This window comes from Haemorhous mexicanus, chromosome 2, assembly GCF_027477595.1.
Source record: "Haemorhous mexicanus isolate bHaeMex1 chromosome 2, bHaeMex1.pri, whole genome shotgun sequence".
Taxonomy (NCBI): domain Eukaryota; kingdom Metazoa; phylum Chordata; class Aves; order Passeriformes; family Fringillidae; genus Haemorhous; species Haemorhous mexicanus.
The window spans coordinates 52,247,024-52,274,055 of NC_082342.1; the positions used below are offsets into that span (position 1 = coordinate 52,247,024).

The following is a 27,032-nucleotide window of genomic DNA, read 5'->3' on the forward strand; positions in this document are numbered from 1 at the left end:
ATTTACTGGACATTAGATGGCCAAAAGATACAAGGAGAAAAGAAAGTCCTTAATTTTTTCAAAAGTCTGCAGTCACAGAGAGTATGCAGAGAGAAACAGACCAGGAATTAGACAGACATCTTAAGTGACAACAACAAAAGAATTGATTCAGTTAGAACAATAGAATTCCTTTTGAACACACCATAGAAATCATTTTCCCATGAATATCAACAAAGTATTGTACAATTGTTGCCAACATGACTGAAATGGAAGTCCTCTGCATCTTATAAGGTTTGGGAGGTATCGTGTGGTTTTCAAATGTCAAGTAATAGAATATGGTCAATGTTATTTCACCCTACCTGTTGCCATTTGCCCTTAATTGCTGGATCTCTGATCGACTGGCAATGTCTCTGGATTTGCTGGATGACACCCTGGTAATATACCATAGAAGAGTCATAATTCCCAAGGAGTGCATATTCTCTTCCTTTTTTGGCATTATCACAAATCTCTGCTAAATTCATCTTCAGTCAGAAATCTAAAAGAGAACATAATTAGCAGAAAAAATGAATTTTACATGCTGTAGAATAATTCAGACAGTGATGCTTTAGTTTTGTTATTTCTCTCATAGCTGAATTGTGTCTTTCCAACACTGCTCCCATCCCTGCTCTTCTACAACCATTTATGTCTGGAGTATCTCTTTACTAGCCTAAGGTTTCAGATCATGAATCGTAACTCTTTTATAGTGATTAAAAACACAACTTCTTTGCTGCCTTTGGCCTCAATCCTGTTAAATTAATGCAACAAAATTAAATGCCCTTCCCACACTGAAACTAACAAACTCAACTTTAATTTGTAGATCACCACAATGTATTAGCAGCCATCAGCTGTGAATCACAAATCACACGAGGCATTAAATTGCTTTTTATTCTGTTATATTACATACGTGCCTAAATGTGCCAACCAGCATCAGGGATGTCTGCACTTCACATTTTCAAGAGCCCTCACCCTAATGAGATTATGATATGGTTGAATGACTGCTCTACTATAGATGAAGTTGAGAGGCTCATTCTGTTTAAATATTCGTTCAAAGTACTCCAACATCCACACGCTGACTTGAATTTTTTCATTAAATTTAACATGTCACTTTGGGATTTATGGCAGTTAGCAATCCAAATTTAACATTCCTTAGAACAGCGATTCCCGAAGTACAACCTTCCCCTAGTCCTCAAATTGCAGCATGACTTTAAGGCAAACCCATAGTCCAGCTTTTCCCAGTAACCTGTCAAGAAAGCAATAACCCAGACATTCAGAATTAAGCTGTATTGTACAGCTAGGTTTGTATTTAAGATTCAGAATTGAAGCAGTGCCTGCCCTTTTATTTGAATCTCATGTGACCCAAAGTTTAGGTCCCCACCACAGAAAAGGAGCATCAGTTCCTTTTCCTTGTCCTCCCAATATGTGTGGGGTCCCTGACATTCACCAAGATATAAACCTTTGGAAATTAAAAATTAAAAATTGCAATTCATAGCTATGCAAAGCAGAGTTGCACTGAGCAAGAGGGAGGAGGTCAGCTCTGGAGCATGGTCCACTAGTTGTATCAAGGCTTTGGCAAGACCAAGGAGGTGAAGAAGAAACTGGGAAGGAGGGATACAAACACAGTTCAGGCTACACAGCTGAAAACAGCCCATGCTACAGGAGTGCACACAGAAGGAACAGGTGGTAGCAGACAGAAGCCAGAACAGGGAGAAGCAACCTTTTACATCCTAGTGGGTTATAAAAATGTTAGTAGGTTTTATAAACAGACAAGACAAGAGCAAGATGGCATTAAGGAGGATGTGTCTTATGCTTTTGTATTCCCTTGTGCTTAGCAAAATTCAAACCCCTGACAAGTTAAACAGACATCGACATGAAATTCATTCTGCCCTGAGCAAACACATACTGCACCTCCCAAGGGTGCCACACTGATGGTCCTAACTGCTGCCTACAGCTGCACACCAGGTCTGCTCCACCACCTCATCACTCCTGCTCCCTGCAACAAAGCCATGGAAACCTGCCACCCTCACTTAAACCCACAGGTCACACAGCTTGAATGTGGCCGATGACTTTGAGAGCAAGAACATGCTGCTGCCCTGCAGGTGACACTCCACCAAGCACAGCAGGACTTACTGGGTCTTTACTTGTCCTCATGCTGTGCTGAACATTTCAGCTTGCACAGCGTTCCCACTGGGTGTTGTAAACTACTGGGCAGGAGAAAATCAAAGGTGGAAAGAGTGACAACCCTAATTCTGTTTCCTGACATAGGCAGGATACATCATTACCAAGATCTGGATTAGCAGCAACTAAGATAATTTAATTTTTAAATACAGAAGATTGTCACTAATAGGAAAAAAAAAGTGATGTCACCCACATTGCATAGGAAATGCATAAAATGAGAGGAACTGAAGATAGTTTATAACCCATTCAGATCTCATGAGTCAGCTTATAAATGAACAGAACACCATGTAGGGCAGAAGCCATTGACCTGTCTTCAAACACATCCAGCTCAGGATCTGCCTCACAACCAGCCTGTCACCATTAAGAAAAACATTCCTCAAATCTCTGGAGGTTTTCTGCATTTGTAGTGAAAGAGAGCAAGTAAATAAAACATTTTTAAGGAACTGCTGAATTCAACTCCTAGAAATCCATTAAACAGAACACATACTTGCTTTACAACTTCTCCTTGCTATTTATTACAGCTAGTTCCCACCCTGTTTTGCCTTAAGAGGATTGATACTCACAACTAACTCCCCTTAATTCCAGAAGAGTTCCCTGCTCACCAGAGGAGACAACCTCCTCATTTCTGTCTGTGGTGGGAGCTGGGTCAATCCACAGGCAGGAGGCAAGCCATAGGAGCCGTGCAAACATGTGCCCACTTCAGGACAAGGAAGATGAGAAGCAGGAAGCAGAAAAATGTACACAGTTTTAAAATCACGGGAGCAAACCAAACAAGACTCTCCCATTTCCTCCAGCTTCCAAGAGTTTGGGGGGGCTTCTGTTCTCATGCTTGTGATGCCAAAGCTTATGCACAAGCTTGATGCCTGGTGCGTCACGTTGAAGAGCTTATAAAACACTGACAGGCACTGAAACTTGGAGCATGGAGGGAGGCTGCTGGATGTACACCTGTGTACCTCCTGAGAGGTCAATACCTCCAGAGCTAGGCAGACAAAAGCCCCCGGATCTTTCTTGTGGATTCAGGCACTTCAGTTTTTACTTATTACCTACCCTAGACACCAAAGGTGTCATACAGCTTGAAAAGGTGAATCGAGTGTCACCCATTTACCTGAGCTTTATTTGAAACAGCAGCTATAGGCCTCAGTCCTAAACCAGTGCTTCCCAGGCAGCTCTCTGAGATTCTACTGCTATTTAAAACTAATGCTAAAAATGGTTTAAACAAACTACAAGCCTCCTATGCACACCAGTGAAGGTAATGTTACTTCAGAATATCCAAAGCAAATCAAAACAAATAAGTCCAAAATCAAGGAAAAATTCTTTTTTGGAAATAATTATTTCCTGTGTTGTTTTCTGGTTATCCCATTCTTCAATGTCAGGGATGGGGAGGGAGGGAAAAGTAACTACAACTAGGTGAGGTCCTTTTCATGCTATGTACTCACTCTTTATTATCTGTTCTACATTGTATTATAGAGTTCATACAACATCAGAGACATCCAAGGAACCAGAAACACAGAAATCATAAATAAAGCATTTTGTTGTTTGTTATCTAGAGCTTTGTTTAGATGTTTAATTTTCCTACCATACCACAGCCACATCTTTTAAGTAAATATACAGCCAGGGACAACTGTTGTCAAGTACATTTAGAACAACTTACACACTACTTGTGACACCAGCTTTTCATTCTACCATTGTGTGGTTCTCTCCTGCACTAGACCGTAACAGCTCCACTGCACATCAAGATATCCTTGGAGATTCCTCCGTTCACGGATCATTGACAAGAAGAGACATTACAGACATTCATGTCGGCATAGCTGCCACACATGGGGTCTTAAACCCACTTGTTAAAAACCCTGCAGCAGCCAGGCTAAAAGGTCACAGGGGATATTAATCTCTATTCTTTGGAGCATAAGCTGAGCTGATCCCTATCTAGGGTCAGAAAAGAATTTTTCTCCCAGAACTAAAGCAATGCACAACTGAGCAAGATCCAAAAGACTTTGAGATCTCTACTTTATACACACAAACATATCCACGGGCAGATACAGTGACTGTGTGAACGACAGGTAAAGGGGGACAGCTTAGCACACTATTCCAAACTTGTGTGCGACACCAGTGGGAATGGATTCAGGACTGGCCCCTTTCAAACCATCTCTCTCAGCGCTATCTCACCACAGTTACCAGAGGCAGAAAATGCTCTCCCCTGTAGAGGGGGTCTGCAGCAGGGCTTTTCCTCTTGCTTGATCCTGAACAGCCACTCTGCAAGTGCCAAAATGAAAGGCATCTGCTATCTTTACGTGTCTCTTTTATGCATGTGTTTTGACACAATCAGTGACACCACTGCATCCCATTTTCTCCACAAGCCCTTGACTCTTGCCCAGGATGGAGGACTCTAATTAAATGAGCTGTTCGACACTTTTGCTTTATTCTCATTGTTTCAATACTCACATCAAGCCTTATTTAATACCTACTAATCAGACTTCTCTCCAAATCAGATGTTAATTCCCCACTGAAAGGGCTATACCATACGTGGATTTTCCTGGACATGTGTCTTTCTCTGATCAAAATTTTATCCAGGCAAAACAAAAACATTCCACAGCTTCCTGAGATTGCTGGACATATGCTCTCACATCATGGCAGCCCTGCAGTACTGCTGACTGGAGAGCTGAACATCTGGAAAGGCCTGGACATACGCTGATGAAGACTGGCTACTAACCCTCTTTCTCATTTTCTGTAAATCAGCCGTGCGTGATGTTGGGCATCCCGAAATGCAATGTAAGAGTTACAACTAATGTCACAAGACAGAGAGTCACACTGTTAGGCACCATCTTCTGAAAACAGTGCTTATGACTGAGGTATGACTGTACATTTTCCACTTCTACAAGGCAGAGCCAGGATGACTCTCTGCCACTGCACAATCCCAGAACAGATCAATTGCCACAGAAAGCAAAGCAAGAGAGAGAAGTCCAGTGTTAAGAGGTTTTGATTTTTGGTTTTATACACTTTTCATGTGCAACCAGTTCCATTTTCAGAGTCTAAGTCATAAACTGAAGTTGTTTTTTCTTCAAATTCCTCTTACTGCTTGGAAGTTTTTCATTACAGTTAATTGAAACCTGCCCTTCTTAAGTTAAAGCCATATTGGTTTTGTATGCCAACTTCAACCAGTTTCAAACAGCTCTCTCTCCTTCAATTATGTCTTTACTTAAAATAGCACAATGATCTGATTTTCAGTCTTCTCTTCAAACTGAAAAATTGTTAAAACAGAGACATGTAACAATACGACAATGCTTTACCTGAGAAAGCATAAACAGCAACACTAACTGGAACATTGTCAGAAGAACAAAAAAAGTGGTTTTCCCCACATGACATGTGACTCCTACTAGAAACCTACAGAATTCTATTTCTGACAGAAATACAGACTATAGTTTTTATGTGCTTGATAGATTTTATTTAATTTTTAAGAATAAGATATTAAAAAATGCAATAATTAAGTCTTTCCTGCTTTATTATAAAGATTATATCTTTTGTTTTGGTGTTGGATGCAGAACAACTGATCTTCATTGCCAATAACTGTCTGTCCCTGTTCAGAAGCAATTGCTGATGCTGCAGACATTAGGTTTGCATGACAAAAACAACATTTTAACTGATTATTGTCAGATAAAAAACAAACAAACAAAAGGCTTGCCAAGTTCCACAGCTAAATCCATCTTTCCCTGTTAACATGGCTTTGTTTGAACATGCAGCTGTAGTCCCATGGACTGGTGTGAAAACTAACAATCATGACTTCACAGGATCACAACTCCTGTTAAAAACATATCTATAAGCAAAGACATGGCTCAGTTCCAGCAGATTTGAATTTAAACTACATGTAAATGAATCAAAGATGAGAAATGTGTTATGCCAGTGCTGTTTTTTCTTTTTACTGTGTGCATTAGCAGTGACAAGGCTGGCTACAATGGCAGCAGCAGACACCAGATAAAACACACACACACACACACACACATGCACACATGCACACATATACCAAGGTCCAGGAAACCCAGCACCAAGGGATCTTTTAATTCAGTCAACTGCTTTCTGCTAACTGGTTTTTGGCCTCTTGCAGTGAAACTGTTTTGCAATAGCAGACATGAAGTTAATGGGGAAATGTGTATGGAAGTGGGAAGGAGAAGAAGCATGCATGCAGGCCTCAAACTATTTTTGTGTGATTCTTAACTTAAAACAGAGAGTTACTTTGAGTGCAAGTGAAAAAAAAAAATCTTCAAATGAAGTAAAGACATTCACCAAAAGTTACAAGTAATCACATAAGAAAACACTAAATAGGTGGCCAGTCTTTTAATTAAAGATTAATTTAGAGATTTAAATTAGAGATTTCATTAGTTTGGTGAACCAAACAGAAAGCATCCTGGAGAATGAAATTGCCATAATGCATAGCCTTTGAAGTACAGTTCTCTGAAGAAGCAGAAAGGAGAATCAGAGACGGCTGTGCTATTCCTAAAACTGAGTGTGAACTGTATCCTTCTCCAAGCACCTCACACACCAGTTTCAGACACATCCATATGGCCCCATCACCATTCCTTGGGATAATGAGGTGTTCATTAGCAAGGCTGGGTAGAGAAAAGAGCTAAAACAAATGCTGTGGGGCACTCTGGGGAGTGCAACTCCATACACACACGGGTCAGGCAGTGACAGGCTCGCCAGCTTCTGCTCCATCTTAGCCCGGCTGGACCCAGGCTGGCTGCACACCTCTCTCTCCTCTCCAGCACAGCCTCCAGGGCTTCTGGCATTAGTAACAAATCAAACCCAGGCCCATGATCAGTCAGCCCCTCCTCTGACAGGATGCAGGGCCCAGAGACCTGAAGGATTCTGTAGGGCCAGTCTGGAGCTCAACAAAGTGGAACCCGGCCTGAGTCAATAATCCTTCTGGTCCTTTGTGGAGCCACTTGCTTCTCTGCATATCATGTGTGTAAGCACTTCTGGTAGAGCAAACATGCCACTAAAGGCTCCCAAGATGGGTCTGCACAGAGCCAGCTCGGGTTCAGAGCATTTCTTAGGTCAGGCTCTGTGCCAAGAAAGGCAGTGAAACTGCTCCTGCACCCGGCCCTGGATACAGCACTTCCATGTTCCCCCCTCCACAAAGAGTGGAGTGCTGTGCTGCTGCTGCTCCATTCCAGCTCAGCCAAGCTGCATCCCAGATAAGCTTTCCATGAATAATTGCAGGTTTAATACATTCACACAGGTGTTTATAACACTGACTCATAAGGTCAGAATTTCAGGCTGAATACTTTTCTACCTCTTGAACTCTACTCTGAATTTCAAAGAATTGGCTCTTTAGGACTAAGGATATGTATTACTTAAATAGAATAGCATACATTTTTTAAAATATTCATTTATATGCCTATTGCTGTTAGTGCTACAGACATCAAATCTTCAGATCTCTCAGTTCATCCCCAGAAGAATCAGCTTTTTTTAAAAATAATTACACAGAAAACCAGATAAAGGCCTATCTTTTTTTTTTTTTTTCTTGTATTCCATTTATTTCACAGTCTTTTGATTGGGATTAGGTCAGGGCAGGAACTATTTCTCCCCATTACCTGCTCAAAAGCTCAAATCTCCAAGAGCCAGGCACCCTGGAAGCACTCTGCAGCTGCAATGTTCCCTTCTGCAGTGTGGCAAGTACCAGGAGCTGCAAGAAGCTGAAGCCTGTCTAGGATATAGCTGACATAGAGGTGGGGGGAAGAGGAAGAAAAAGGAAACTGCTCAACAATCTGCAACTGCAATCAAGCATTCATTGGAAAGAAACCCATCTCTGTGAAATGTGAAACTGTAGTAGGAATAGACATTCAATATTCATATACAAGGGAGTACTAATGCACTGATGCTTTTAAGATACAGATTTTGAGGAAGAAAAAATGACCCCCCCCTTATATACCGATCATAAACACATGTACTTTAAGTATGATATATAGAAAAACTGTAATTTTATTCCCCCTCATGACTGTTAGAGAACACAAGATAAAGAATAACACTAGAACTGTCAGGAGAGGAAATGCAGAGAGAAAAGGGACAAATGCTGACATCATGACAGAATTTTTTGGGGGAAAAAATAGAAATCTAGTAGAATAATTTTTAAAGAGTAACACTGTGTCCAGACCACCCAGCACACCAAGCTCAACAGAGCCTAAGGGTGGTAGGAGATGTGAAACTGGAAACCTTAAACTCAAACTGGTTGGGGAAACTTTCCAGAGCTCCCTCTGACCATTGCCTCCTTCGTTTCCATTGCCAGCCTCCAGGCTGCTCTGCCTTCTGCACAGCTCTCCGTCCATCTGCTCCACCACTCCTCCTCCAGCACATCTCTCTCCATCCATCCATCCATCCATCCATCCATCCATCCATCCATCCATCCATCCATCCATCCACCCATCCACCCATCCACCCACCCATCAATCCACCCATCCATCCATCCACCGATGCTCCCATGTGCCCCTTTCCTTGTATTCTTTCTCTCCCCCACTGGCATCCAGACTCCCCCAACCCATCTTCCCTTCACCGCAGGCACCCATCCCCATTCACCGCCCTGCCCCACGCCTCCCCTCTGCAGCCGCACCGCCCCTGCGCCCACCCTCCCCGCCGGCCCTGCCGCACCGCCCCTCCCTCCAGCCCCTCCCGCCCCGGCAGCGGCGCAGGGGCTTCTCTCCCTCGCTGTTCCGCGGGCAGAGCCACCTCAGCGCCCTCGTTCAGAGGGAGTCTCCTGTCCCCACAGGGCTCCCCCCCGCAGCACCCATCTCCCCCCCTATCCGTCGAGAGCGCTGGGGGCTGTAGTTCCCTCCCGCCGCCTCTCCCAGCAGTCCCCAGCGCCCGGCTGGGGGGCGCGGACTACACTTCCCGGCACGCTCCGCGGGAAATGGGGGGGGCGCCCCCGCCCTCCTCCAGCCTCTACCGCTGGTTTCCCCCCCCATCCCCGCCGCCTCTCTCGGCGCGGCGGGGTCCGAGTTGTCGCCGCCGCCCGCCGCGGGCAGCAGCGCCGTGAGGGGCTGCCCCGTTCCCGGGCCCTGCCGTTACCTGGGAGAGCCAGGGGTGCGTGTCCGCGGGCGGGAGCGGCGCGGGGAGGGGGCGCAGCGCTGCGGCTCTGTCAGAGCGGGGCCGTGGGGGGGGGAGAGGCGCGGGGGGGCGGGCGGGGAAGGGGGTGCGCGCGCGCGGCGACGGGCGGTTGCCATGGCGGCGGCGGCGGGCGCGGGGAGGGGACGGCACCGCCGCTCCGGCCTCCGGAGCGCCTCCGCCTTGTCCTGGCGGCGGGGGAGAGGGATTTTCCTGAAGGAAAGGAAAACCCCGCGGCACCGCCGGCGATGGCTGAGGGCGCCGCCGCCCAGCCCGCGTTTAGCAGCCCTGGGCAGGGCTCCGCGCTGAGCATCCCAGGCGGAGGCGGGCGGAGAGCGTACGCTCGCTACGGGAGCTGGAGCAGCGCGGGGCCCGGCCGGGCAGGAGGGAGGGAGTGCCGGAGCCGAACGCCCGGGCTGGCTGCTGAGCCCGCCGTGCTCTGCGCTGTGCTGCGTCAGGGCTCGGGGCGGGGAGGCTGAAAACACAGGCACAGGGTGCGTCAGGCTGGAAGGGACCGCCTTGGGGCATCTGGTCCAGACTCCCTGCTCCAGCAGGGCCGTGCCACAGCACATGGCGCAGGATTGCCTCCAGACCCTTCTTGAATAGCTCCAGTGAGGGAGGCTCCACAAGCACTCTGGGCAATCTGTTCCATTGCACGGTCATTGCACAGTAAAGAAGTCCTTCCTCATGTTCAGCTGGAACTTCCTGTGCATCAGTTTCTGGCCTTGCGTCGTGTCCTTGCAGCTGGAACCAGCGGGAAGAGCTCTGAATACGCATCAGAGCTCATTCACACTCTGAATGCAAACCTTATGTGCCTCCACCTCGTCTGTGGGAGCGTCTAGGAAATGCAGAGCATACGTTTGTCCGTGGGCACGCAGAAGGGCACTGGACCATCTTTGCTATAGCAGTGTAATACACTTTTTTAGTACTGTAAAGGAACAGATTTAGGGATTTGCCCCATTCCTGGACCAAAGTGGTATTTGGTGATCAGAGGCAGTCTCACAAGGTGGCAACACCCAGTTTGTGTCCTCTCCTGAGGGTGAATGTTACCTAGCGTTTCTGAAATGTGCAGCTCACTGATAATACGAGCAGCCTAGTGCCCTGCAAGGGGAGCCATGCAGTTATAAACCTTTCTAAGGATGTAATTTCACAGTTAATGCAAGACAGCCTGTGTCTGTATTGCCACCGAAAGGGGCAGTCCTGCATTCCTCTCTGATCATGGATATGCCTTCCTGTTTGTTATTTACACCGCAGTAACACTGATGATGCCATCTGGCAAAGCAAGCCTGGGATCTGATCTGGTGGAGAGCCAGTTTTGCTCCTCCAAAAAATTAACCGAGTTCAGCTGGAACTGAAAGTTCCCGAATTAGCTGAGTCTGTGGAGCTGCTGCAGGCACAAGGAAGGCAGAGGAGATGTGGAGGCAGGAGCAGCCCATTGAATCTGCAGCCCAGTGGATCTGAGCTGTGTTTCTGTGTGCAGCTGCACCACTGCAGTGAGCCCTTACTGCTGAAACTGCCTTGTGACAGCTCTGAGAGTGTCCCAGTAAAGATGATCTTGTGATCATACCTGATAGTGGTACATGATTTCTCCAGAAAATTTCTGTTGTTGCTACTTTAAGGCAGCAGCATGAGGTTGTATCTCACAATAAGGTTCTCAGAAATGCTAATTGACACAAGTGAAAGAGCAGGGATTGAAACTAAAAGCTCAGTATGCCTCTTAAACAATACAGCATGCATGAATGTGTCACTCATATATCTACAGATCTTGCTTCCCTCAAAATCATGTGGAGATTCTTATGTCTTTGTGAGAATTTTGGAACCGAGGCCAAAATCGTGATGAATTCATAACAGCTGCAACTCTGGCTTCCCCCCTTTCCAGATTTCTTCAAACTTGCCTGCCCATGACATCAATTCCTGCTGTTTTTTCACATACACAAAAGCATAGATGCTGTGCAGACCTTACAGAGTTCAGCCTTTCTAGGGGAGAGCAGATGATAAGCAGCCTCATCCCAGCACTTCCATAACATCCCTTCCCACAAGACTATGTACCTCTTACCACATTAGGCAACATATGAAGTGCTTTGTCTGAGGACTGTGCCCCCCCAGCTAGGAAATTGTGACCCAGAGAAGGTTGGTTATTTGGGTGCAATCTCTATGTGTCTGGTTGGGGTTTTTTTCCCCCCCATCCCTTTTTCTAGTAACCATTGAGCGGGGCTCCTTCCTAGTGGCAGAGGGTCCCCATGCTACAGCTAACCTCGCTTTTGAAAAGCACTTTTTCAACACCAGAACAATACCAACCTATTTTGACCACTCTGAGGGAAAGTTTGGTAAGCATGGGTCTCCACAGTTTGCCAAGATATGCTGTGACTGTATCAGCAGGAAGAACTGTGTCTTCAGATTCCTGGCCATGCACACCAGGTATGTAGGGTAATTCATGTTGGAGGGGACCTCAGAAGGTCATCTAGTCCAGCCAGACAATCAGAAGTTCATAAACCTGTTAGTAAGCCATAAGAATGATTATTTTTAAGTGTGAAATTTCTTAGTGTTTCCTATTGCTTGGTCAAATTCGAGCAAATCTGGCTGGACTTCTGTAAAAGATACTGCTTCCCTGACCTCCTTACTGAAGGTTCCTGCCTTCACAGCAGTCCCTGCATTGAAAAACACTAAGCCATTTTACTGCAAAATATGATGTTAAAGTCATCTTATGAGCAGTTTAGGCTAATTTGCAGGACCTTGTGTTGAAGCAGCTGGGACTAGTGTGTGTGTCTCATTCCACTGGCTCTGCCGTGAGGCAGTAATTTCAGGCAAAGAGGAGGTAGGAAATTGCTGGGAGGGGAGGTGACAGCTTAAGGCACTGAAGCTTGTTCTACTCTGAGCATATTCTCATGGCTTACAACTTGTTTATTTTTTGATGGAGGCTATAAACCTAGCAGTTCTGGATAAGAGGCTATAAACCTAGCAGTTCTGGATAAGACATGATGATGGTGGGTGTCAGAGACTGTGGTTAGGCAGGATCCAGCTGTGTTGGTGGAGGAGAGCATTACTCACAGCTAGACCCCAGAGACTTATCATGGCCTTATCCAGCAATCTGCAAATCTGCCAGCAGAGCTGATTGTGTGCCCGCTCACTCTGATTTATTCTAGTCAGTTCAATCAGAAGCTGATAGAAATTAATGTAACTCTTTTGCCATGAACATTAGATTTGGTTCAGAAGTGTCTCTTCAGCTAGAGTAATTGCAGACACTGTCAGAGAAGTTTAAAGCTGTGCACTCTTAGGGTCTCTGACAGATTAACAAAACTGGTTTCTGAATTGATTTGGTTATCATTACATAAATTCCACTGACTAGAGGGCTGGCACAGGTTTTTAGCACAAAGTAGCAGAGAGCTTCATTTGTAACCTCCTCCCACCCACAAAGTTCTGCAAGGAGAAGGTTGAAATCATGAGAGAAGTCCATGAATTATGAACTGCCCTCTGCTTCTGTCTTCCCTTCCCCTTGCAATTATATTTAACTAGACTCCAGGAATTATTGTCCCTTCATAAAAAGCTTTAATGCTCAGGTGCAAACATAACTCTTTACCAAAGGTCTTACAGGCTGTATGGAGAAATGCTGTAATAATAAAAGGGAAAAACAATAGGGAAGCAGTAGGGAGAAGAAGGTGCGTGTTACATATTCATGGACATTACCCTTCCGAGGGAAGTTATGCACAAGTCAGTAAAGGCATCAGTAGACTGTTAATTTTCATACACACATAGTAATTGTTCTTCTGCATAGATATTTTTATGGAATTATATTTACCATATGACACATCCACCAATTTTTCTCCTAGGAAAGAACTTCAGAGTCTGAACCCTGAGAAAGATTTAATCAACATCCTTCCCACAAGGCACATCTCAAAGTTAATACACAGCAGTGTAAGAGAAAGCAGTTGATTTTCAAACAGGATTGATTGCAAATAAGCCAGAAGGTGAGAGATGGAATAGACAAGGATGTTTTTATTTTCTGGTCAATGTAGACAACTGTCATGTAGACTTTTGCCTCTGAGTTAAGACTTTGGGGATACAATTCCTGCTTCAACCAAGGTGGATTGTGTCCTGAATGTGCTTAATTTTTTTCAGTGCTTATAGCAGACTCATCTGATCAACACAGATGTGTTTGAACTGTAGATGTCTAAAGGTAGGTGACAGGAGTCCCACCCAATGTGTTGAGTTGTTAAGAGTCCTAGAGAGGGAAAGCTGTCATGGCAGTTTTAAGTTGGTTGATTAAAATGATGAAGAACAGGCCAGTGTTACTTTAATGGAAATCACAGGTGGAAGAGAAGACAGATCTTTGAGATGAGTTGAAACAAGCCCACAGTACACTAGGAAAAAAACCCCACCTGTTCTGCTTTGAGTCTGTGGACAGAAATTAGAAAAATAAACAGGAACTAGGATATTGTGTTTCTTTTATGAGTATACTTAATATGTTGGAGTATTACTTTTTGGAGAGGAATAAGGAAGGAGTTTACAGCAGTTAAAAACAGAGAGGAAACTTGTACAGAAGCCTCAGAGAAAGTAGAGTCATGCCCAAGGAGCTGTTAAGTGAAAACCTGGAGCAGGAAAGAAAGTTTATTCACACCATCTTGACTTTGTGGCAGACCACTAGACAGTATCAAGTGGCAAAGTTCCCTTAATCTGTCTGCTGGGATTGACAGCTGAGAAATCTCTCGTGATGTGCTTTTGTTTGGTGGTACAACTCTTTCATGGTAAAGTGTGAACTTTAAGCTGTTTCTTGAAGATGTGACATTCTGGAGTTGCACTGTCTGTCCCACTGCAATAAGTTTGAGCCTCACTTCTCAGTTTCTGCCACATTTACAGAAGGATGGAGGTCTAACTGAGTTCCCTTCAGTTTTGTAGTAAGTAGCACAGTAGAAAAGGTACACTCCAGCTGGTGCTTCTGCTGAGCACACGGCAGACAGACTCAGCTCTTCTGGATTTCATCTGGCAGCAAGCCCAGTGTGCCCATGTAAAACGACTGGCAGCTCCCCACTTAACGATACCCACAGCACCTTCTTCTGTGCACAAGTTGCAATACCATGTATGATCCATTGGCAAGTTTGTTGAAGGGATGAGGGCTTAGTGGAAATGGATACACCACAGGATTGTAGGCTTTGATAGTTTGAACCAGTTACATCAATTGAGCCCATTAACTCAGGCACAGCCATTTTAAGTCATGCTGGTATATATTATTCTCATTCCCCTGTAGATGTTTTTCTGACTTAGTAGTGGCAGTTTTAAATCAGGGTCCTGTTGGGCAGCTTTTTGCACGCACTGTGTAGATGCCCAAACCACTAGAATAAACAAATCACAGTCTAATACATATTAATGGCTTGCCCAGCATGTTTGATTTCTTAGGCGTGTTAGTTGCAGTTCCACATTGAGAGACACTAGAAAATGAATTGGTCATAACAATCCACTCCTGTAAACATATTCATCCAGGAGAGAAGATAGCTACATTTAAAGAGCATTCCTTCCACAACTGCCTCAAGTAGTCCTTTGAATAGTGCTGTGATCAATAGCAATGAGCATGTTTACACTGGAGAAAGACACTGAAAATTGGTGTTCTGGTGTGTGCCTTAGTATCAAGATTTTGCAGGGCAGGAAGTAAGCCATGCATCTGCACTGAAAGAACAACTTCACAACTTCTACCATTTATTGATAAATTCTGAAACCCACATCACTGAATATGTGAAAAGTTCGGAGTAGATAAGAGCAATGTAGACAAGAAGTAATTACAGAGCTCCTAATTGAAAAAAAATTTTTAAATGTTTGAGGAGAGCAATGAAGTTAAATATACACTGGTGATCATTGTGAAGAATCTCTTTTCCCTTTCTGGTCCCCTAAAATGATTACTCCTGGGAATTTGCAGTGGTTTCCATGTGAACAACTTAATCTGGTTCGTATTTTGAGAGTAAAATTTGGAATCTTTTTTTAACTTCAGAATTTAGACCATCACTGAACAATGTGCATTCTGTTAACGTTGTTCATTTATCTAATAAACAAGAAACATGGTTGTGTCAGTAGAGGATCGGTGGCACAAAGAACAGTATCTCGTAAAAGAACAGACATTGGCATCGCAGCTTCAGTGAAACATGTTTTAAACTATTATAACATCCCATTCACATTCCCAGGGGGAATATTCACTGCCTACGTTTAAACATCTAACTTACATGCCTAAATTAGGAGGCTTGTCTCCCTAGATGCCTTGCATAGTTGAAGGAGTGAGAGAGGCTCCTCCAGAGAGCAGTTCAGACTGTTAGTTAGGCTTCTGCTCTGAATTATCTAGAGGAGCCTCTTCAACTTTGAATGCCTTTCTATGCTATTCTTTGCATCTTTTCCTTGGTAACCAAACTGACTTACCTGGTTTCCACCCCTCAGCACTTGTTCTTGCATTCTACTTTACATACCAGTCTGTCTCTTGGGCTAGTACAGGGATTGATGTGGTGGTACTGCCAGCTAGGTTGGTGAAATCATCTGAATTGAACCCTGCCAAAGAAGGTGTAATTTTTAACCTGGGTCATGCCTCTGATGTTCTTAATTGCATGACCTTGTAAACAGGTCTGAGGAAGGGATGCTCTTTAGCAAGGGACAGAAATGCACTGTTGACCTCTTTGCCAAGTGTGTCATCAAGAAAAAGATATGTTTAACTTTAGGATGTAAGTTAAGGAGACTGAGTCTTGTATGTAAGCGTTGTTCTGTTCTAGCATATTATTTTTATACCATTACAGTTTCAAAAATATCATGGTAATTTATTATGATTTGCACCACTATAAGAAAAATATGTAGCCATGTATCTCCGTTATCCGTGTAAAAAGTAGCCATAATTTAAACAGAATTATTTACAGAATTATTAATATTTACAAATGTACCATGAAAAGGTGTGCCAAACTTTATAAAGAAGTCTAGAAGCATGGTGTTGCCACTAGCACAGAGCAGCTGCAGTCAAGTTGGAGTAGCTTAAAAAGTTCCCCACCCATCAGCCAAGGGCTGCTAATGTTTCATCAGACATGCTGGATGCAGTGTACCTGCCTTTAATGGTTTACAGTGCAGGCATCTGCTTGTAAACTAGTTGTCTAAATTTCTTTTCAAAATCAGTGGAAAATCTGGCCTTTTAGATGATGCTTTCTATGACCCATAAGAGATGCTGAGATATGCAATACCTACATTTGGGCAGCTGGATCCCACCTCCAGGCTGAGCAGCTGCTCCTTGTACATGGAGCACTGCTGACTACAACAAGCGAGGTTCAACTGCCCTGTGTGCTGATCTCTAAAACCACCCAGGCTCAGCTGCTAGTATGTCACTAAAGCTTCATTTTCTGATTGTTAAAACTCATTCCAGCTCAGACAGACTGGATGCGACTGGTGTCCACCACCAGGACACTTCTGCAGTCTCTGGCAGTGAAGGTATTTCATGTTGTTACAGAGTTAACCATCCTGTTATAAAACAGTATTCTTTTAAAACAAGCATATATTAGGAATGTGAGCCACAAACCCAATGAGGTGAGAGAATTATTAGTAGTTTTTAATAGTTTTGCCTTGCATCTTTTGCTGCTTTTTAAATTCCAGGTAGGCATCTTAATAACCTGTGAAGAGATTGTTTAATTATATTTATCTGTGACCTTCTATAGCTTCACAACGTAATTGCTTCTTTTAGCTAAAGTACTCACCTTTTTCTGATCCTTTTCCATGCAAGTAAGAATAAAAACATTCTTAAAGATTTAAATAAGGAATAAGATAAAATCCACAAGGAAGCACAGCTGAAGCTAAACCTCAATATGCTAAGCTAGAGTTAAACCTATATATGCTGTTGTCTTCCTGTATGCATTTCCTCATTCAAATAATTTTTCATGTCACCTTAAAAGAGAAAAAAAAAAAAAGGAGGAGAAGTGTTGCATTTAATTTTCATGCTTGATATATTTATAAATGTAATGAAGTCACAAAATGAGCCTGTTGTGGCTTAACCCCACTAGGCAGCTCTGCCCCACACAGCTGCTTGCTCACTCCCTGGCCAGTGGGATGGGAGAATCAGAAGGGGAAAAGTGAGAAAACCCATGGGCTGAGATAAAGACAGTTTAATAGGTAATGCACAAGCCCCACAAGCAAGCAGAAAAAATTAAGGAATTCATTCACAACTCCCAGAGCCAGACAGATGTTTGGCCATCTCCCAGGAAAGCCAGGCTCCATCATGCTTAATAATGATTACTTGGGGAGATCAACATCATCACTCTGAGCATCTCCCCTTCTTCCTTCTTCCTCCAGCTTTATATGCTAAGCATGACACCCCGTAGTCTGGGATATCCCGTTGGTCAGCTGGGGTCAGCTGTCCCTGCTGTGTCCCCTCCCAGCTCCATGTGCACCCCCAGCCCAGTTGCTGGTGGAGTGGGGTGAGAGGCAGAAAAGGCCTTGACCCTGTGTAAGCCCTGCTCAGCAGCAGTAACCAAAACATCCCCATGTTATTACAGCACAAATCCAAAGCACAGCCCCACACGAGCTACTGTGGAGAAAATTAACTTAAGCCCAGCCAAAATCAATACAAGAGCCTTAAGTCTTCACATCCTTTTACAGTGTAGAAATACATGTATGATGAGGGTACTTGTGCATTAGAAGATAGAAGATAGAGGTTTCCATAATTACAGGTTACAAAAGAACAAAGGTTATCTAACAAAGTTGTTCCAAGTGCACAGGATAATAATATTCTATGGATTTCTCAGGATGGGGAAGGTAATAATTTTTATAATTTTTTTTCTAGGTTCCTGTTTTGCTCAGATACCAAAAAAAAAACCCTCTCCTATTGAGACAGTCCTTGGGATCTTTCTATCTGATGAAAGCAATCTCCAGTGCCACTGTTGAGTGCAGTGCTGGCTAATATGGGCAGACAGCCTATGCCATTATTTGCAAGTGTCTGCAAAGTCTGTATCCACACAAGAGAGAGAGCAGTTTTTCATCCCAAGGCTCAGTGGCACATGCTGATCCACAGCAAGGATGCTTAGAGCTACTCCAGGCTCCTCTGTCTACGCCACACAGCCCTGGATCTCATATAGATGCACCCTGTGGTGTCCATCTCTGCCCAGTGCAGAACCTGCAGGAATAGTGTTGGAAGACAGCATGGGTCTGGGAGAGCCAAATACAATGTTCTTGGCCTTACTGCCATTTGGGGGGAATCTCGAGAGTGAATGCAGGGGATGTACCTGAAGAGGTCCCCAAAGAGAAAGCTGAAATTCAGCAGAGGGGACAGTTGGGTGCTCAGGCTTCCTCCCTGCCAGTGTGGGACACAGTGGTGACATTGCCTAAGTATCCAGTTTTAGTCCAGTGGTGGGATGAGTTCTATATAAACACACACATTCCCATAGGTTAGCTGAGTATCTGTGTTATTGTATGCAGATTTTGGAAACACAAAGGGTTAATACCATATATCTGAGGCACCTTATTCTTTCATGCATACTGCTGAAATAAAACCACTCACATTCCTAGTTAGTAGCTTACCTGCAGCTCAGCAGAGCTTTGGCTGGGTCTTAGATGTAAACATAACATTTTCTTTCCTGAGATAGCCTACACTTCAGTGATATTTTTAGTAGAAATGCAGTGCAAAAGTGAAATAGATTATATTAATCGTTGTCTAGAAGCTTTCTATCCACTGCATAGGAAGTCCTTATTACATTTTTCATCAGGCCATATGGCATCTAAATATAATGTGCTAAATTACTAATGCAGGACAATAAATAACATTATGATTATGTGTTACGGGTGCCACCTCATACGTGCACAACAAGTAATTATAGTTGGGATGAGTAATGGAGATTTGAGTGTTATATTTAGGAATATATGAGAAAGGACACAATTTGTCATTAAGGATGGTAATTGTCTCATCTCACTTTGCAGATTCAATAAGTAGGTGTCCATACTAAGCCAGTCATCTGTGACTGCATCTGTGATCAGTGGAGAGGAACATGGACTTCAAAAGATAAATGGTCCTTCCTCTCTTGGACAAATATTTTCAGAGGACTGCATCTCAAAATCTCATGCAAACAGAAAATCTTCAACATCTTTCTGGGGAAAAAAATAGCATCCAGAAAGACCTGGTCACACATTGTAACCTTTCTCAGATCAATCTCTGGGTCTTCTCTGCTTCAGTGAACAATCATCCATAGTGAAACTTTTGATGGTGTTTATTTAAGCCTTTTTTTAATGTACCAGTGATGAAAGTTTCACCATTTCTCCAGGCACTCTATACCAATGCTTAATTTTCCTTAATCCTAGACTGTTGTTTAGTGGTTTAATGTAAATATCCTTTACTGCAATTTATCCCTATTGCTTCTTGTTCTAATAAACATAAACAAGTTTATTTAATCCTTTTTCACAAACACTTTCACATATTTAAAGATTCCCCTGCCCCCAGTTTTCTCTCTTCTTGACATTGTTTGTGTCTTGACACTGAACTAAAGTACAAGTCAAGTGATATTAGTAGGATTTATGTAGAGTTAAACCTTCCCTCCCCTACCCTTTCACACCCCCAGTAACCTCAGTGTTGCACAGACTCCACGACAGCACTGATCTATCTTGCTGCACCCATGGTTGTGATCCCCTAATGCTGTTGGTCTCTCAGCTCTGGCTAATTTCAAGTGAGCACTCCCAGCTCCTTCCTGGTAAATTGAGGACAGGAGAGGGTTAAGTGTTTGGTTGTTTAACATTTTTTATGGACATTAGCTGCTTCACAGATTTCCAAGGCATGATGTCCACACTCAAAAGTGATGGTTTGGGGGCTTGTTAGCTAGTGTTTACAAGCATAATGTAGTTTTTGACTCATATCTGCCTTTTTAATTTTTATGTACCATTTTCACTGGCCTTCCATGCTTTCTAATTTCTTTACAGTGATACCTTCATAATTTCCACAAATCCAGCCATTTTGTTTAAGTGTACTGAAATATGCTTAAGGATTTTGTGAGTTACGCTTCACAGAGAACATTTCACAGAACTATACATTATACCACAAAATTGTTCTTACCATGCTAATTTAAAACATATTTTTCTTTAGATTAGTTCATAAAAAGAGAGGAAGGAAGATATTTAGCTCCAGACAGCACTTGCAATAGAAATCAGTTATTTCTGTACAGCATCTTTCCTTTGAAATATCACTAAATGATTTCCAGAGAGAGGAAGAATGTAATTTAATGATCCCTTGCACAGCTCAAACACCTTTCATCAGAGCATCTCAAAGCATTTCAGACAAGCCTCAAAGCTTGTCTGTTTTTCCCCAACTATTTCAGTTGGCCTAATAAAAGATACTGTCTTCCTACACACATTGTATTGTTTAGCACTCAAAGCATTATCATACTTGTTTTACTGATAAGTAAAAGGGGCACAAAGAGTCCACATAGTTTTATTTGAGACAGTGAATCTAAGGTGAACTCTGTGGGGTCTGGTTTTCACTGAGTCTCCAGGATGTGCAGAATACATGTTCTCAGATTACAGGCAGACATGTAGAGCGGAATCTTCATTCCACTTACATCAGTGGCAGAGTTCCCACTGATCTGAATAAGGCTGAAATCGCATCCCAGCTTTTCTAGCTGCTGCCTGCCAAAGTCAGCTTCAGACCTGTGCATCCTTCCCATCTTCTGCGTCACTGTTAGTAATGGAGGTTCTGTCACACCACGCCTGCCACACCATGCCTGGCATTTCCCCCCCAAATAAGTGAACACGACAAGTCTAAATAAGGAATGAGAGACCCCAGCAACAGGAGGGGGTGAGTGTGTGGTGTGTGGTTAACAGTCTCCCTGCAGTCACTGCAGATCCCTGCATCTGCCTGCACGCTCCCTGTGCTGACAAAAGGAACCCTATGAAGAGCTCTTTGGACAGGCTTGCCCTGAACTGGATATGTGCTGTCCTGGCTCATGAGTGTCCCAGGTTGCAAATGTGCTGCTGACACCACCACAAAAACCATGTCAGGTCTCTGTTACCATGTCTGACCTTTTTAATTAAAGGACAGTCTAACCATTTTGAGAAAAATCTAGCAATCTCTTTCAGCTTCATTTTCGCTTAATTAAGATTGTGGATTTGGGCATACAGCACCAAATGCATCCAAGGAAACTGTTGTCTTAAGGAATTAAGACTCTCAAAACAATGATTATTAAGTCTTTTTATGTACTGCCTGTGGAGCATGCACTTTCATCAGAAGCCATATTGTAGAACAGAAATACGAGCACTTTAAAATACAGATTACAAAAAGGAGCACAAAGAGAGAAAATGCCGTATACAGATGTCTTCTGCTGTTGAGGACAGATGAATATGGTCCTGATGAGAAACAGAATATGTGTTCATTCTCACTCCCTGTACTGTGCATTTGTTCCTTGCTACAGGGGTCTTCTCCAGCTTGATGGGGGTGCAGCCTGGGTGGCTGGTCTTAGTATATTCCTGTTTATTTTTCAGCAAAATGATCATTAAATCCTCTTGCTGTGGTGCTAGACTGAGAACAGAAAGCCCTTGCCCATCTGGCATTTGTTATCTTCAGCTGGCTTTCCTCTTTCATAGGTATTTCAGGTCATGGATAAGCTAGAGGAAAAAAGAAAGTTTTTCATACCACCAGTTTCAATTTGAAGGTAAAGAACACCAAACAGACAAGGTCTGAGAGTAACTTCTAGGCTCACAGAATCATTTTCATGTCTTTTTGGCAAAATTAAATGCTGGTGTTTCTATACACATCTTGTATTACAAGCCACTTGCAAATCTTTATATCTGATCATTCTCTCATTGTGTTGGAAAACAATATGTGGGAGTTTCTTTCCATACTAGATCTTTGTGGGTAACTTGCTAGTAAACTAATTTTACATGACTCAGATTTAAATAATAAAAAGGCTTAACTCCAGTCTGAGAAGAGTTTATTGTCCACAACTGTAGCCTAGAGACAAACTCCAGCACCTTTGGGACTCGGCTGAGGCAGCAATTAGGCAGCATTTTATTGTGATGCAGTGAGTGCGCAAAAGATGAAGCTGGACTACTCTCAAGAGCTTAGAAACAAAATTGGCTTCCTGGAGAGAGAACATAAGAAATCTGGCAACCTAAAAATATTTAAAGAGCTTAGGGCTCCCAGGGGAGAATTTCAAGCTATTGAAGTGGAAAAGACTGAGCATTTGCTAAGATTGAAAAAAAAAAAAGGGGGGGGGGGTTTACATGAAAAACGACAAAATGGGGATTTTTTTTTTTACTGTAGCATTTTTCAAAGGGGAAAATATAATAAACCTGAAATCAATCAGTAACACAGACTTCAATGCAGCGTTCCAAATCAAACAGTCCTGCCTTGAAAACAGGAGTCAAAAGAGATTTTTTTTTCCATTTGAGAATTATAAGGGATTGAGGCCAAGAAACCATTAAATGAGGTGAAAGGTCTAGGGTAGAGGGCATCTTGAGCAAGTCTAATGAAGTCACGGTTGCTTCAGCAGCCACGTTCCCGAAGGGTTTTGCTGTGTCTTTCACTATGTCTCTGTTCCTCTGAATCTGGCTCCCTGGCCTCTGGGGTTACGTGCCAGAGCATGCTGCATCAGGCACCCTACAAAGCCCCTTTCTGCAGCCCCAGAACATGCAGCATCCCTGTGTCAGAATGCAGCCGTGCAAAATGGGATTTATCTCGCCCGTCGTTTGGTGTGTGTCATGCAGGCATTCACCTGGGAGCTGGCTATGCCGGACTCCATGTATTATCAGCGGGGAGCAGCAGGAGCTCACGAGGCACAATTGAGTTCAGCTGAGTGTAAATTTCTATCTTATGCCAAAAGTGTCTATTTTTCTCACGTTAAATGGCATCCTAAGGTGACTGAGTACCAAATGGACACCTACCGCTTAAACATCTACATTTGTTCAATGAACTCTACCCACAAAACTGGCATCACCCCCGTGCAGACTGTGTGTTAGAGGTTTCTCTTCTGTTTTCTTCATGCAACATGTATCTAGGACTAAGATGAATTAGCTGGAACAGTTTCATTTTTGTCCCATCAGGAACTAGAGGGTGCAGAGTGTTTACCTTGTTTCAGACTCTTCTCTTACTTGCCACCATTCCTCTGCATTATGCTGACAGCCCTGTCTCATATCACCCCTCCAGCCAGATTTGGGGGCTGAGGAATGGCTATCAGTAAGGAGAGAGGGATGGGGGTCACCATAGAATGGAAATTAAGAAGGCTGGTGGAGGGAAGGAAGCAATGCAGTGTGAGGAAAGGCCAGGATACTTCATATGAAGAGTCACAGCAGCCCAATCTGTCTCCTGGGCATTTGCAGGGCAGTGCAGTTCACAGTCCTGAGCTCTGAGTGTGTAAGGCATCTGAGGAACAGATCACTTAAGTTCTCCACCTGGGTCCTGGGCTGCACTGCAGGTAGAGGGAGCATGCTGTGTGTTATGTGTCTGAGAGAAATGAACCCTGCCACACACATCCTACCTGAATCTGGTATTACCACCCTGCCTCAGCCATACAGTTTATCTCATGATTTCATGTATCAGAGGCAAACCCATCAAATGACAAAAGAAACCCTGAGAGATGTCTGAGAGATTTCTGCCCCAAGGGCAGAACCAGGTGACTGATGGAAACGGAAAGTCTTGCTCTGCTCTTCTGTACCTGTGTAAACCACCTGCACAAACTTTTGACATCTCTGTTGACTGACAAAGCTGTGTGTAGGCATAACAAGTCAATGAGCTTTAAACAGTCTCCCGAGGATTACCCATTCAGTGCTGAAGGTAATTTCTTCTCATAGTCCCAAGGCATCCCTTTCATGTATTTAATGTCATAGGCTTCCCATACTGTTGTTCTCTTGCTAGTTTGGAAGTTTTATTATCTCTGGCTGCAATTTGCAGTGCAGACAGTGTTTGCTGATGTTATCACAAATCATCAGTCTAAGGGCCTGGTACAAGTGTGATACCCAGTATCAGGGGGCTTTGTTGAGCCCTACTCACAGGCTATATATATTGTAAAGCCATCTTGCTCACCCTGCAATTGATTATTGGGAAATTGCCCAGAATTCTTCTCTTTTGTTTGTCAGAAATTAGGATTACGATAAACAGCAGGGAAAAGGACAGCATTATCTTCTCTGAAATGCACCAGCATAGCAGCCAATTTCTGGACACACCATTCATAAACCAGGAAGCAAAGTGCTGGCTGGTGTGCAAATGTGCAGCAAGCACAGCGTTCCCTGGAGAGGCTGAGCTGTAATGTGCAGAGACAATGTGGGCAGCTCTGGATGAGCAGAGGACATGTGGATCTCAGTGTGCTGTAGACAGCTGTGGCTCTGCTATGGCATGGTGTATGACCAGACATATACTTAAGGCATTTCCTGCCTCACCACTGACTGCTCAGAGCACGATACACACTTTCTATGTATCCAGATGACCTAGGATAAATGCAGTCACATCTGCAGGAGAGGGGGAATACCTGGACCCAATACCCAGGACCCCATGTTCAGTACCTGTATGGAAGTGCTCTGTGGTCACTGCCGTATCAGTAATAAGGATCGGTGCACACTGCATGGTACCACATCATGCTGAAGAAGAGAGTGCTGAGGATCTGTGCAAATGCACCCATCCCAGGCCTAGCTGCTTTGTGCTGGAGATCCTGTCACTTCGCTGAAGTGGTGCAGAGGAGGAGCATGATGGAGGTTGAGTTCAGCTAAACACGGGAAAGAACAGCCTGGACTGTGAAGGGGCGTGGGTATACCTTAAATGAGTTTGTTGCTGACAGGACAATCTGCAGCCCCAGAGTCAGGGCCTTATGGTAGGAATCCAGAGCCATGTGCCTTTCTGCAGTACACCCTTTGTTGCTGGTTGAGCATCCACAGACAAAGCATATATTGCAGCAAGGCTTGCAAGAAAGCAGGTATAATCCATTGTCATATTGCTAGGTGACAAGAAAATAAATGCTTTTATGCCTACCAAGATGTGACTAGCTTTGCCAGTTATGTAATCCACTTGTTCATGCTGTTGTCAGGATCAAAAGACCAACAGCTTCTTGGTCTCCAGAAACCCTAAAGATTTGGGCTACATTGCATTAACATGATGCATACTATAGAAGACTTAGAACATCCTCAATAAACTCTTCTTGTGGCCATATATTTGCTTTTCTCAGGTTAGCTCAAACCTGCAATATGCAGTGATTAAAAAACAAGCAGACTCTTACAAGTCTTTCAATTTTAAAGTTACATATTTAATAAACAATTCATCCAAATCATACCAAGTTTTATACTAGAGATGTGAAAGGGGATCAGATGTATGAAGTGTCAGATCACGGTTAGTTTAAGACACACTTCAGAAACCTAAGAAACACCAGTAGCACTTTGTACCCTTGTTGAGATCTCACCAAGCTGCACCATCTCAAAGTGTTCTACAAACAAGCAGTTGTGCCTCTGCTGTAAGAGATATCAGTATTACTCCCATTACAGATAGGAAAGGTTAAAACAAAAGAGACATGGATTTGTCTCTTGCCAGTGGCAGAGCTGGGATCAGATTCACTTGTCCTGATTTTTTGCTCTAAGCACCAGCATTTTTTCGCAGGTGTTATCTCAGCTAACCCATCACTGATGAACAATGGGGCAGGAAGCAGAGTAAAGACAAATAAGGCCAGTGTTCATCTTGAATTAGATCAATACTAATGGCACCTGAGTAGCTGCTTGGAAATTACTACGGGTTGACAACTCGATAATATGAGGAAGAGAAAGATCTGTGCATTTTGGTGCGGAAAGAGGTCCTTGGGGAAAAACTCTTACAAACTAAAACCAGACTAACAGGTGGATTTTGGTATCTGTTTATCCGCTCTTTGTGGTATAGCTGAGTTTGACAAATGTCATTACTTTCCTTGGTTTACAGTTATTTTATTTTGTACCTGGAAATCCCCGCTAATCACACTGAACTGTTGCCCACTAGATGCTCTGAACACACAGTTCATGGCCCTGTGACCTTCCTGAGCATTGAAGATGCATTGAACCTGGGCAAGAACATGGCAGAGGCAAGGGGACTTGCCTCAAGGTACAGAATTGAGATGGCACTGCATGAAACACAGCCATCGGTGTCTCTGTAGACATTGACTCACTTTCAGAATTACAGGTTCCAGGGTATGGAATAGAGAGGGAAGAAACCAAGGGAGAGCCCTTCTCAGGCAGATGAAGCACTTGGAGTGCTGTTCTGGTGAGGAATGCTTTTTTAGCTTCTGTCATGTGCATGAGCCACTTCCCTTGGAGCATCCCTCTCTGTCATTGTTCTCATCCTCTACAATCCCCACTCCTAGGCAGATGCCGATGCTGTCTGGACATGCCTTGTGGAAATGAGCTTCTCTATGGGATGGAGGACCACATGCTGCCTTTGGAGAAAAGGAAGGCCAGGATTACTGCTCCCAGAAGAACTGAAATAGCTATTTACCCACAGTAAGAAAATGTTATTTTTGGGGCAAAAGGGAGCTGTAATGTTTTCCTGTTACAGTAGTTGGCAGCATTTCTCTATAGCCCAAACAGTTCTTTCTTTACTCTTTGCTGTAAGTTTACTAGAGGGAGAGACATATACGAGCAATTCTGTAATTCAAACACAATATACTGACAGTAAGACAGGTTTAAATCCTGGGAGACCATCAGGATGGAGTGAAGGCAGAGTGGGACCCTGAATCAAGAGCCTGAGCTGAGAGGATACTGGTGGCTACAGAAATGTTGCATGTACAGTGATTTTCAAAGCACAGACTATTTGGAATAAAGTAAGGACA

At 43.6% G+C, this 27,032-nt stretch overlaps 1 protein-coding gene and 1 long non-coding RNA gene across 4 annotated transcripts in view; one reads left to right on the top strand and one right to left on the bottom strand.

The window, feature by feature from the left end:
• Positions 1-9,329, bottom strand: part of KATNAL1 (katanin catalytic subunit A1 like 1) — a 39,813-nt gene extending 30,484 nt beyond the window's left edge. The window contains exons 1-2 of one of the 2 annotated variants that reach the window (XM_059838817.1): positions 9,247-9,329; positions 339-514 (exon numbers count right to left, since the gene is read on the bottom strand). In XM_059838817.1, the coding sequence (XP_059694800.1) occupies positions 339-500 (162 nt within the window). In that variant the 5' untranslated portion in view covers positions 501-514; positions 9,247-9,329. Of the gene's footprint in view, positions 1-338; positions 515-7,778; positions 8,546-9,246 lie in introns of those variants that run through there. The other variant, XM_059838816.1, reaches the window with a different exon arrangement.
• The window catches only part of LOC132323521 (uncharacterized), a 79,057-nt gene continuing 61,161 nt past the window's right edge, over positions 9,137-27,032 (top strand). For both annotated transcript variants that reach the window (XR_009485360.1, XR_009485361.1), the window contains exon 1: positions 9,137-9,261. This is a non-coding gene — a long non-coding RNA (uncharacterized LOC132323521). The remainder of the gene's footprint in view (positions 9,262-27,032) is intronic.